Here is a 12275-nt window from a genome sequence, read left to right as displayed (position 1 = left end):
CCTCCTGATTAGGTCAGGCCCACCCGGGATAATCTCCCTTTGATTCACGCGAGGCCAGCTAATCGGCAACCTAATCCATCACAGGAGCGATATCCCATCACCTCCACCGATCCCAGCCACACGTGGGCATTGACACGGGGGGCGCAGGCACCACCGGCGGCCAGGAAGCTTGGGGCCATCTTAGAACTCAGCCTCCGTCGGCTGCTGCTGCGCAGCGCCAACACCAGAGGGCGCCGTTCCCGCAGAGGTGTGCCAACGCCTGGCGAGGACCAGCCCGCACAGGCCTGCGGGTGGGGTTTCTCCGGCTCTTTGTCTCTGGCCGAATTCACGGCCTCCTTCCTCGTGATCTTCCTTTCGCTAACCCAGGCCTTCTCCGTGCGAAACAGCTGCAGCGCCTTCCAACTGGCGTCACGTGACAAGACTTCCTACTCGGTCTGTCCCAACAGAGATCAGGCGCCTACTCGGTGAGGAGTACCTGACTTCACCTGTCAGTTTTCTGTGCCTTCCCTTGGCAACGCTCTCAGCGTGTCAATATTCCACATCTAAGGCGGTGTCCACTGAGCACCGACTCTCTTCCAGACCCTGGCAGAGGTTAGCTCGTTGAATCTTTTCAGCCTGTCATTCTACTGATTAGGAAAGTCGGGCACAGAGAAGTTAAGAAACTCTAGAGACGTCACACAGCTCTTCGGCGGGGAGCCAGAATTCGAAGCCCGACGGTTGGACTTCGGACTCTGTGCTATAGCGGGTGTGTCATTTCACGGCCTCAAGTGAAACTCCAGGTGAATTTCAACATGCCCTGTGTTTGTCACGTGCGCTGCTGAAGACATGGTTTCTGGCATCGTCGTTAAGATAAATAAATGCATTTTTCTCCCCCGAAGTCTCACGGCGTTTACTTTTGGCCGTTATTACAGCTAGAGGCCGCTCTCAGGTTTGTGTTACAACCAGAGGCTGCTCTCAGGTACAGAGCAGTATCTCCTTTATGGAGTACCCTGTATGCACGGCATTGTACCATTTACTCCAAAGACAGAAAAGGACCTTTGAGTCCTAGTGAACAGAGATACACGTTCCTGAAACAAGAAAGCAAATGTGTTCAGATGTCCCAAATAGGCTAAAGAACGCTGTTTTTGCCAGGGCACTTAACTTTCTGACGTCTCCTGACACGTTCCGATCCGTCTCAACGTGATATCCTACAAAGCCTGCGGGTCCGAAGCTCGATGCCACGTCGCTGTTACATGCGTAGGTCTGGGCTACCGAGCCTCAGTTTCCCCAGATGGGAAATAGGAAAATGAGTCCACAGTTCCTTTTTTTGTTGTTTTTTTTTTTTTTTTTTTTTTTTGATTTGGCAACTCAGGAAACTCTAAAAACCATCGGCTTTCCCGACGCCCCACCCCGATGAGGGCAGCAGACACATTGGCCAGCAGAACCTGGGCTGAATTGACCTGAGGTTTATGTAAGGCCTTATCCATATCCACTCGCCTGAGGTGAACGTTCACACGTGTTGCTGAGAAATGTCCAGTGTGATAATGGGGTGCTGCCCTCGCGTGCCCGGGAGTCGCCCTGAGATGTCGGGCGTGCTCTGTGTTAGCATCCTGAAACCCACCAATACCTCGTTCTGAAACCCGGTGGCCCCCAGCGCCCTAGCATCGGGCGGTGGACCCGGCCGGTCCCGGGCAGCTGTGAGCCCTGGATGAGAAGTGACAGGAAGCACTAAGCTCAGCCCTCACTGACCCAAGGCCGGCTCGGCAGATCTCCTCACGTCTGGCAGCTTCTTTGTGCCCTCGCCGCCCCACGCCTGTTTAGATGGAGGCAGAGAAAACAACCCAGGACCCACATCTCAGCAGCTGGAAGGGCGAGAAGTCCTCATTCCTCCAAACCCGTGATTCTCCTCTTACATCTCAAATCCAGGGTGGCTCTCGCTGTACAGCTAAGTGTTGGCATGCACAGAGCAGTTTGAACCTTGACCCTTGCCTCCAAAGCTCTGAGACCCTTTGTGTAGCTCTGTTCGGGAAGGGAAGGAGGTAGGAAAAAAAAAAAAAATCGAATTACTGCAGAGAATTTTCCAGAAGCTGTCCTTTGCCGAGAAAGAAGGGGAATGTGTTGTTGCTATTTCCTGCCACTGTAGTGTGAGAATTTCAAAACCTGGTTTTTCACTGTGCTTTTTTTTTTTTTTATGTTTATTTATTTTTGAGAGACAGAGTGTGAGCAGGGGAGGGGCAGAGAGAGAGAAGGAGACACAGAATGCGAAGCAGGCTCCAGGCTCTGAGCTGTCAGCACAGAGCCCAACGCGGGGCTTAAACTCACAGACTGTGAGATCATGACCTGAGTCGAAGTCTTGGACACTTAACCCACTGAGCCACCCAGGCGCCCCTCGCTGTGCTTCTTTGAAGATGGGTGCTAAATTATTTTGCTAGCAGGGAAACAGACGTGAAGCAGGAGAGCGACTTCAAATTTTAGATAGATGTGTTTACTGAGGACTTCCTGTGTGCAAAGGCAGTCGGCTGAACACCCACAACACCCACAACAACAACAACAACAACAAATGCATCAGACATATTCTCTGTCCTCCAGGAACTTGCTGTCTGGAGATGGATTTCCACCTTCGCAGAAGGGAGAAGGTATCAGAAGGCGAGCTTACAGGGCACATGTGCTTGAGGGGCGGAAGAAGGGCCCTTGAAGGCTGGCGGAAGGCGGGGGTGGCGGTCAGGGGCAGGTGCCCCAGCTAGGGCATTGCAGACGGGAAATGCTGGACACAGACGGGGGGGCCTGGCAGATATGTGACACGTTCAGGGGTCCCTGGGCTCAGGAACCTGGACACCTTCCGGGACCAACAGGTCAGTACAAGACTGGGGCCCAGTGTGGAAGACTGGCAAACCGGGACAGGTCCTTCACTGGCCAAGTATGGCCATGCCACAGTGCCGGCTCATGGTTCCCTCATCTTTCCTTTCTTTCCAAGAGAAGCCACTGAGTCTGAGTGTCCACATGAACCGTAGAAGGCTATCACATTAAAAGATATAGAGGGGCGCCTGGGGGGATCAGTCGGTTGAGCGTCCGACTTCGGCTCGGGTCACGATCTCACAGTTCGTGGGTTCGAGCCCCGCTGACAGCTCGGAGCCTGGAGCCTGCTTCAGATTCTGTGTCTCCCTCTCTCTCTGCCCCTCCTCCACTCATGCTCTATCTCTCTCTTTCTCTCTCTCTCTGTCTCTCAAAAATAAACATTTAAAAAATGTTAAAAAAAAAAGATATAGATACTTAAACATAATGTTATCCAAAACAAATACGTTTGTAGATGTCTCTGTCCATTCAGGCCGCTAGAACAAAATCCCATAGACTGTGACATATGAGCAGCTCTTACTTCTCACGGTTCTGGAGGCTGGAAAATCCAAAATCGGCTCTGGTGAGAGCCCGCTTCCTGGTTGTGGACCGTCAACTTGTCAGGGTGTCCTCATGCAGTGGAAGGGGCAAGGGAGCCCTCTGGGGTAGAAGGACGCTAATTCCATTTACAAGGGTTCCACTCTTATAACCTGATCACCTCCCGGAGGCCCCCCCACCCCCCAAACTGGGGGGGGGGGGTGGTGAGGTTCAACGTAGGAATCTGGGGAGGGACGCACGCAGCAGGCTGTATGGCCGGGGCCAGGACTCAGGTAAGCCCAGGGCACACCTTGTGAGGAGACCCTCGCTTGCTGCTGTCCCTGGAAAGTTTGTCCCACATGCCTCTCTGGCCTCACCCGAGGCCTGGCCGTGCTCCGTGGGCTCCCATCTGTAATTTAGGGTTCAGAGAGAAAAGCCGCGAAAACAGATTGGCGAGGTAGGGCCAGGGGTATGGTCTTTGAACTTCACGCGGTGGGCACTGGGGAGCCCGTGAAGGTTTACGAGCAAGAAGGGAGATGACTAGAATGTGCTCCAGGAGGACAGCGAAGAAGGCGGGCTGGCACAGGGGCAGGGCAGGGCAGGGCTTTCCTAACGGGCCAGGTTAGACGGGGGAGGTTGGAGCAGGAACCAAGAGGGGTTGTCTCGCTGGAGGCAGAGTATTTGGTGTGAGTGGCCGGTGAGGAGTTGGGTCCTGGAATCAGATTGTCCAAGTGTAAATCCTGGCTCTTGCCTATACTAGTTATTGTCCTGGGCCAGCGGATGAATCTGTCTCTCTTGGTCACAGTCTCTTCATCTGTACAATGGGCATCGCAGCAGGAGCCGCCTGCCTCACGGGATGTGGCAGAGATTCAATGAGGCCACCTATGTGAACAGCGCCTGGCACATGGTAAGTGCCGAGGACGCAGCAGCAGTGAGGACAGTGGTGGGTGCCAAGGGACCCCAGGGTCACCGGCGCCCACAGAGTTAAGCACGCACTGGAAAGGAACAGATGATATTCCCTGGGGGATCTTTTAAACCTCCCCAAACCACGGCCACACCCCATACCAATTAAATCCCAATCTCTGGGGCGGGGGCCGGGCATCAGTGTGTTCCGCAAGCTTCTCAGGTGTTTCCAATGTGCAGCCAAGCTTGGGAACCATTGCTAATCTAGAACCTTGTATGCCTGAGGCCTGGGCTGGCGTTGACCTTGAAAAGACACAGACAGGCAACCATTTTGTAGCTGGAGGTGAAGCCAGATGGGGGTGGGGGGTGGGGGGTGGGGGGTGGAAGGGCGTGTGACCTTGAGGCCCAGCCAGGCACTCGTTTTAGGGCTCCGGGGGGCCTTGCCAGCCTGCCAGCCACTGGCGCCCCCACCCTCAGGCCGTGCTGGGGCCGGCCGCCTGCACCCGCAGAGGACTCCATGCAGGAGACCAGAGCGGCAGCTGAGCCCGGCTTGGGCGCCAGAGGGAGCTCGTGGGGACGCTCCACAGCTCCATCCCTGCGGCTGGTTCAAACTGGTTTGGGCAGGGTGCGGCCCTGGCAGGCTGCATGCCAGGCCTCAGGCTTGCTGCCTCTGCCCCAGGGTCTCCCCAAGAGCTAAGGACCGGGGACAGGGCATTGGGACATAGCCAAGCGCCACTGAGAGGCTAGGAGATTTTTACACCCTCAATCCCCTTTGTTGAAAACCATTGATTTGGCCTCCCATGGGGGGATCCCTGGGTAAATGCCTGTGGCAAGGGGGAGCCCCTAAATGGGGGTCATTCTCCGACTTTGGTACAGCTGTCACAATGCAGATGTTCAGCCCCCCAAAGATTCTGATTCAGCAAGTTGGGGGAGGGCTCCGGGCATCTGTATTTGTAGCACAATGTTTCTAAGGCATAATCACACATTTAGGGAGAAAAAAAAAAAAAAAAAGACTGAAAACAAAGTGACTGTTGGCTACCCAACTCAGCCCAGGGTATGGATCCTTCCCCAGACACCCCATCTCCCCCGGGAAAGCCGGGGCGGGGGTGGGGGGAGGTGCTGGGTAATCTGCACTTTTAGATAATATCCCAGCCTTTTTTGTTTATTCCTTTTACTTTTGATGAGTCATTTTGGGCATTCAATAGGTTTAAGTGTTGCAACAAACATCAGCAGAAGAAATAAAACACTATAAATACCATGAAACCCTGTTCATAACCCTCCTGGGTTGGCCATCTCAATCCCCCTGTAACTACTTCCCTGAACGTGGCCTGCCCGGTCCCCATGCACAGTTTTATACTCTTGCTCAGTATGTCTGTATCCATACACAATACAGAGTGTGGTTTTGCATGTTTTTAAAACTTTATGGTAATGGCAGTGTGCCCTAAGTGTGCCTTCTGCAACTTTTCTTTTTTTCTTTTCTTTTTTTTTTTTTTCTTCTTCTTAGCATTATGTTTGTGAATCTCATTCATCAGGGGACTTCTGCTGTGCCCAGGTCTCCTCGGCTAGTCTGAAGCCAGTTCTCGGCTTTTCAGAGGGAGGGCCCCCAGCCAGCCCGCCTGCAGCAGCGAGGGTCTGAGCTTGGTTCCTGCGTGTCTGTGTGATGAACTGAAGGGCTCTGAGCGCGGGGGAAATCAGGGCAGTAATGAATAGCCAAGTTCAGGTTCTGTGGGTTCCTATCCAATCCCGTAACTAACCACCTGTGGCCCGAATCTTTGCCAAGATTTTTCCAGAATGCGACTCTGACCTGCAGGTCTGAATGTTTGGGCAGGGGTGTGGAGCAATGAGCGGGGGGCAGGCGTGGAAGTGATGGAATTCCCCAAAGACAGATGGAGGACATGTTATGCCCCCTACCCAGGTGGTCACGTAAACTATAGATTCCACGGGGCCGGGAGGGGGGCGAGGGAGGAGGGACGTTGCGTACATTTTACACCCCTAAGCCCAGCTTGATTTTGTTAAACGAATGTGACATTAAAAGAAAAAAAAGACGTCATAGGAAAAATTATATTTCTAGACTTCCCTGGACCTCTTCCCCATTTTTAGGATTTTCCTTATTAGCATTGCTTTGGGAGGATGCACCCCGCCCTCTTCGGCCTCTAGAGGGTCTCGACAAGCCTCCCAGGGGTGTGTGTATTGGGGGGGGGGGCGGGCAAACAGTGAGCTTAAGGATTCCCTGGGGAGTTTATTCTACAAGCTGCCCCAGCGAGGAAAAGGACCGCTACAACCGGCTTCTCTAATTTCCAGATCTCTCCGCCGGGCGCAAACAAGATGCTGGAATTAGGACGGCCCTGGGGGCGGGGACTTTGGTCTTGAAAGGAAAGGACCCCGTTCTCTCTCCTGGATGCTGGAAACACCCCGGGAGCTTTAAAAAACTACTGATGCCCAAGCCCCACCCCCAGGGATTCCGGCTGAATCCGCCGGGGTGAGGCCTGGCTTCCGGGCTTTTGAAAGCTCCCCAGGGCATTCTAAAGTGCCGTGGGGGCTGGGAGACACGGCTCCGCCCGGATTCCAATGAAAAGGGGTGGTCTATACTGGCGGTTCTCAAACTCCGCCGTCTGTAGGAATCCCCAGGCGAACTTCAAAAAATGCTGGTGCTCAGGTCCCAACCTCAGGGACCGCGTGCTGGGCCGGACTTTGGAAGTTTGAAGAGTCCCAGGTGATGACAATACGCAAGCGAGGTTGAGAAGCTCGGCTTTACCAGGTGGTGCGAGGGCCGGGCGCAGTGAGCGCCGCGCGCCACTGGGTGGCGCTGCCCCCCTCGGTCCGGTGCTCGGGGAGGCGCGGGCCGCGTCCGGGTGCGCACCTGCCCCGCCTCCTCCAGGCGGGCCGCGGGGCATGCAGCCGGTCGGGGGCGGGGCTCCGAGGCCGGGACCCGGCCACCGGCTCTCGGGCAGCCTCCGCCAGCTGGACCCCGCCGCTCTCCTGATGCTGCTCCTGGACGCCGACCGGCCGGAGCCCGTGCGCAGCGGGGCGCGCGAGCTCGCGCTCTTCCTGACCCCCGAGCCCGCGGCCGAGGTAGGGAGCGGGGGCTGGAGGTAGGGGAGGTGGGTCGGGGGAGGGGCGGCGGTCTACGCCCTGGCACCCCGGGGGAGGAGAGGGTGGGTGCGGCCTCCGGCGCGCGGGGACCCGAACCCGAACCCTCGGCGTCCCCGCAGCATCCTCGCGCGCCCAGCGCAAGGGCCCGAGGATCCCCGCCTTGCGGAGAGATGACTGCCTGGCGCCACCCAGAGATGCGCGGCAGGTCTGGCCTCTCCCTCTTTCGGCCACAAGGCCCCCCGGGGGCCCAGAGTCGCCTCGCATCCGGACCCGGGCCCCCAGCATCGGCCGGGCTCTGGGGAGGCCGCCCCCCGCCCCCGGTCCTGCCCCCGGCCGAGCGCTCGGCCCGCTGCGCTCAGAGCCGGGTGCCAGTGGCCCGGGAGGAGGCGGGCAGCCTGCGTCTGTGCGGGGAAGTACCAGGCCTCCTCGGTCCTGCTGTTGCTAAGAGGGAAAATACCTCGTCTCTATCTGTACTTTCTATTTTAAAAGCACAGAATAAAAAGTAGATCTGAAACTAGGCCCTTCATCTTCCAGCCGAAGCCAGTCTGTTAACAGTGCCGTGAAAGTTATTTACCCAAGTGCACCAGGAGTTATTTAAGGGTTCAATTCAACTCATTCTCTTTTTAAATCTCAGAAGCAGGACAGAAATACATCAAATACAGAGGGAGCACCCCTCTTCCTGCTCTCTGCGCCCCGACTCCGGGTCCCCGAGATAACCATCACTAGCCGTGTGGTGTTGTACCTCACCCCAACCAAACGCTTAGAAAATGCATTTGCCAGTGCGGGTGTGCATGTATCAATAATACTAGGTATTCGTTTTTATAAAACTCTGCTTGACCTAGTAATACCGTTCTCCAAGTGGCTTTTTTTTCCCCCCACTCAAAATAGCATGGACAAGTGGGGAGTGACTGCTGGTGATAAAGTACAGGGCTTTTTGGGGTGACGAAAATGTTCTGGAATTAGTGGTGGTGGCTGCCCAACTTTGTGAATATACTGAAAACCACAGACCTGTGTGCTCGTAGAGGGTGACTTTTATGGTATGTGACTTACATCTCAATTTTACAAAATCGCATGGACATATTTTCATGTCTGAATGTATCCGTAAGAGCTGTCCAATAGAAATATAATCTGAGCCACAAATATGAGCCACTCCTGTAATTTTAAATATTCTGGGAGCCACAAAAAAAAAAAAAAAAAAAAAAAAGAAAAAGAAACAGGTGAAAGTAGTCTCAATATATTTAAAGTAACAGTTCCTCCAAAATATCAATCACTCCAACATGTAAACAATGACCATGTAAAAATCTTACTGAGATTTTTACGTTCTTTTTTTTTTTTTTTTTTTTTTTTTTTTGGTGCTAGGTGTTCAAAATCAGGCTTTTATATTGAACTTACAACATATCTCAGTTGGGACCGGCCACGTTGTGAGTGTTCAATAGTCATGTGAGGCCGGCGGCCTCCATGTTGGAGACTATGCTCCATCGTTCTTTGGCTTCCCCGTACCCCACAACTAAATGATAATTACTCCTATTTCCTGGGCCCGTGCCATGTGCTAGCAGCGTGCCGGACCCTGTTCACAGACTGTGTCGTTGCTCCTGGCAGTGACCCAGGGCTAGGAGGTTGCTTGGTTAATTAAAAAAAAAAATTTTTTTTAATGTTTATTTTTGAGAGAGAGAGAGAGAATGAAAGCACAAGTGGCAGAGGGGCAGAGAGAGAGGGAGATACAGAATGTGAAGCAGGCTCCAGGCTCCGAGCTGTCAGCACAGAGCCCGACGCGGGGCTCGAACTGCCGAGCTGTGAGGTCACGGCCTGAGCCGAAGTCGGACGCTCAACCGTTGGAGCCACCCAGGCGCCCCTTGTTTGGTTGATTTCATAGCTGGGAAAACTGAGACCCACACGGAATAAGTGACGTCCCGTGGAGGTACCGTAACTTATGAACCGTGCCCCCAGGAATGGGCATTTGGGTTGTCTCCGGGTTTTCACTGGTGTAAGAAGCCTGAGCGTCGTCCTCGTTCCTTCTCTCCCTTGCTCTCAGCAGAGAGATGTCGTGCCCAGCGGCTAGACCTCAGCTTCACTTTGTCTCTATTAGGGACAGCCTTCGAGAGAAACTGCATGCGTTAACTTCATTTTCTCACTCAGGGCTCTCTTTAACTCAGACACGGGCTGGCTCACGCTCATTTGTAAGGATGTAATGAACAGCCCAACTCCCTGCAGCTCCAGCGGCAATAAACCCACTTAGAGTGCTTGCTGAACTTTATTTACCAGAAGCAGCAGAAACTGCCAGAGCACAGTCACTTGCAGCCTCTGGTTAAGGCTCAACCCACTGGCAGCTCCCCCGCTGAGGCTGTTTGCAGATGGGCCAGTGAGCAATCTGGAAAAGGGAGGTCCGGTTTGGGAACAGGACTGGACGGCGGGGCCCAGGAGCGGGGGAGAGCAGTGAAACACGCAGGGGCCCTGCCTTCAGGACACTGGCAGACAACAGACACATAACACACAACCCCTCTAGATGGGGTGGTGAGGTAGAGGGTATCTGCGTGAGTCGGGGAGACGAGGGGTGGGGAAGGTCTGTCTGAGGAAGCTGGGACCTGTGAATGTGCAGGGAAGAGGAAGCACAGGGACCTGACTCTGTTGGGGGTGCAGTCAGGGAGGCCTTCCTTGAGGCAGTGACATTTTAGGCTGAGCCCTGAAGTGTGAATAGGAGTTGGCCAGGCAAAGGGGAGAAAAGCATCCCAGGCAGAGGGAACAAAACTTGCAAAGGCCCTGGGGTGGAACGAAGCAGGGTGCGCCTCGGGCAGAAGAGCAGGTGGAGGGGGAGCAGAGGGAGGTGCAGCCGGCGAGGAGGGCGGAAGCCGAGCCCGGCACCGTGCTCTGTCTGCCGGGATCAAGGAGCTGCTACAGGGCGGAGGCGTGTTGACGCTGGTTGGCAGGTGAGTGTTTTACTGTTTCCGGCGCCTTTGGGGTGTTCTGTTCAGCCCGGTTTTTTGTGTCTTACTTTCTTTTTCTGGTTTGAACTTCCTCTTCGGGGGAGGTGTCAGGGTGGCCTCCAGAAGCTGCTCCACGATGGCAGGGAGAGGTGTTTGCCTCTTGGGTGCCCTCTGGCTTATGGGGGGAGGGAGCTCAGGGCCCTCTCGAAAGGCTGGGTGCCGATAGCCACCCACGGATGACTTCCTGGCCAGGCTCTTTCAGAATCCTGTTTGGTACCTGTGCTGGGACATAGGATGGGCTTGGCCCACAGATGAGGTTCATGGCCTAGATGGAAGGAAGTCAAGCCAGCACTTTCTCATGCCCAGGGGCTTTGCTTGAGTGAGCAGAGGATGACAGGGGACAAAACATTTGGGTCTTTTAACTACAGGTGGATTAGATCAGGGTTTGCAAACTCGAGGCCCAGGGGTCGAATCCAACACTGATGTGATTGGATCAGTCCACATGGGGTTGTTTAAATAGAGAATTTTCATGAAAAATTCTGAGTTTCTTGTTTATTTAAAACATCAATCTGTTCTTTTTTTTTTTTTTTTAACGTTTTTTTATTTATTTTTGAGACAGAGAGAGACAGAGCATGAGCGGGAGCGGGGCAGAGAGAGAGGGAGACACAGAATGGGAAGCAGGCTCCAGGCTCTGAGCGATCAGCCCAGAGCCCGACGTGGGGCTCAAACTCACGGACCGCGAGATCGTGACCTGAGCTGAAGTCGGACGCTCAACCGACTGAGCCACCGAGGCGCCCCTGTTCTTTTTTTTTTAAAGTAAGCTCTACACCCAACATGGGGCTTGAACTCACGACCGCAAGATCAAGAATCATATGTTCTACCGACTGAGCCAGTCAGGCACCCCTTAGTCGATAGAGCATGTGACTCTTGACCTTGGGGTCATGAGTTCAAGCCCCACATTGGGCATAGAGCTTACGTTAAAAAATAAAATAAGGGGCCCAGTTGGTTAAGTGTCTGACTTCAGCTCAGGTCATGATCTCACAGCTCATGAGTTTAAGCTCTGTGTAGGGCTCTGTGCTGACAGCTCAGAGCCTGGAGCCTGCTTCCGGTTCTGTGTCTCCCTCTCTCTCTGCCCCTCCCCCACTTGCACGCGTTCTCTCTCTCTCTCTCTCAAAAATAAATAAACATTTAAAAATTAAAAAAAATATTAGCTGATCTGGTAAATCTAGGTCTATGTTTCTGAGTTTGGGCCCCCCTTGTCATAGTCTCCACTCCTCCCTATTTAAAACAAAATTTTTGTAAATGATGATTTATGTATTTTGAGAGTGGGGGGAGAATACCAAGCAGGTTCTGTGCTGTTAGCACAGAGCCCGATGCAGGGCTCAATCCTGTGACCTTGGGCTCGACCCCACAGTCTTGGGATCATGAGCTGAGCTGAAATCAAGAGTCGGACATTCAACTGACTGAGCCACCCGGGCGTCCCCCCCGCCCCCAACTCCTCCCTGTATTCCTGTACTGAAGCCAGCATCCGTTACCATTTACCCTTGTGCTTGGACTTTTGATTTTGCTGTCGTCGTATGGGGAGGAAACGGAAGAGCTTCTCCCAGCCATGTGTTTCGACTAAAGAAAAACATAAACTAGCCAAAGATGCCTTGAGTTTCTTGAAAAACGTACAAGAGGCTGCTTCGTTGTGAGAGCAGAGGATACTCGTTATGTCCAACCTGCACGCACCGCGTGTCCTGTCCTCGTGAGCTGCTGGCTTGCTTTCGGCTTTCAGGTTTGGGATGTTCAGATGCCCTGTCTCCAGATGTAGTTCTGTATTCGTTTACTCCTCGGATCCTTATGGCGAAGCTGCTGTGTGCCAGGCACTGTGCTGGGTCCCGCGGAGAGGCCTGTGGGGCACAGGGGGTGCCTGCCCTCAAGGACTGGGGGTGCGGTCAGGGAGATGAGCAGACCAGTAACCACCAAGCGGAACAACTACATGGTGATCAGTGCCGTGAAGGAGACAGC

General features: G+C 54.0%; 1 protein-coding gene across 2 annotated transcripts in view; it reads left to right on the top strand.

Moving 5' to 3' along the window:
- Positions 1–6715: 6715 nt before the first annotated feature.
- BCAS4 (breast carcinoma amplified sequence 4) overlaps positions 6716–12275 on the top strand; it is a 65858-nt gene continuing 60298 nt past the window's right edge. The window contains exon 1 of one of the 2 annotated variants that reach the window (XM_049649882.1): positions 6716–7323. In XM_049649882.1, the coding sequence (XP_049505839.1) occupies positions 7144–7323 (180 nt within the window). In that variant the 5' untranslated portion in view covers positions 6716–7143. The remainder of the gene's footprint in view (positions 7324–12275) is intronic. The other variant, XM_049649881.1, reaches the window with a different exon arrangement.

This window comes from Panthera uncia (genome assembly GCF_023721935.1).
Source record: "Panthera uncia isolate 11264 chromosome A3 unlocalized genomic scaffold, Puncia_PCG_1.0 HiC_scaffold_11, whole genome shotgun sequence".
NCBI classification, from domain to species: domain Eukaryota; kingdom Metazoa; phylum Chordata; class Mammalia; order Carnivora; family Felidae; genus Panthera; species Panthera uncia.
This window is presented reverse-complemented; position numbering and strand designations above follow the sequence as displayed.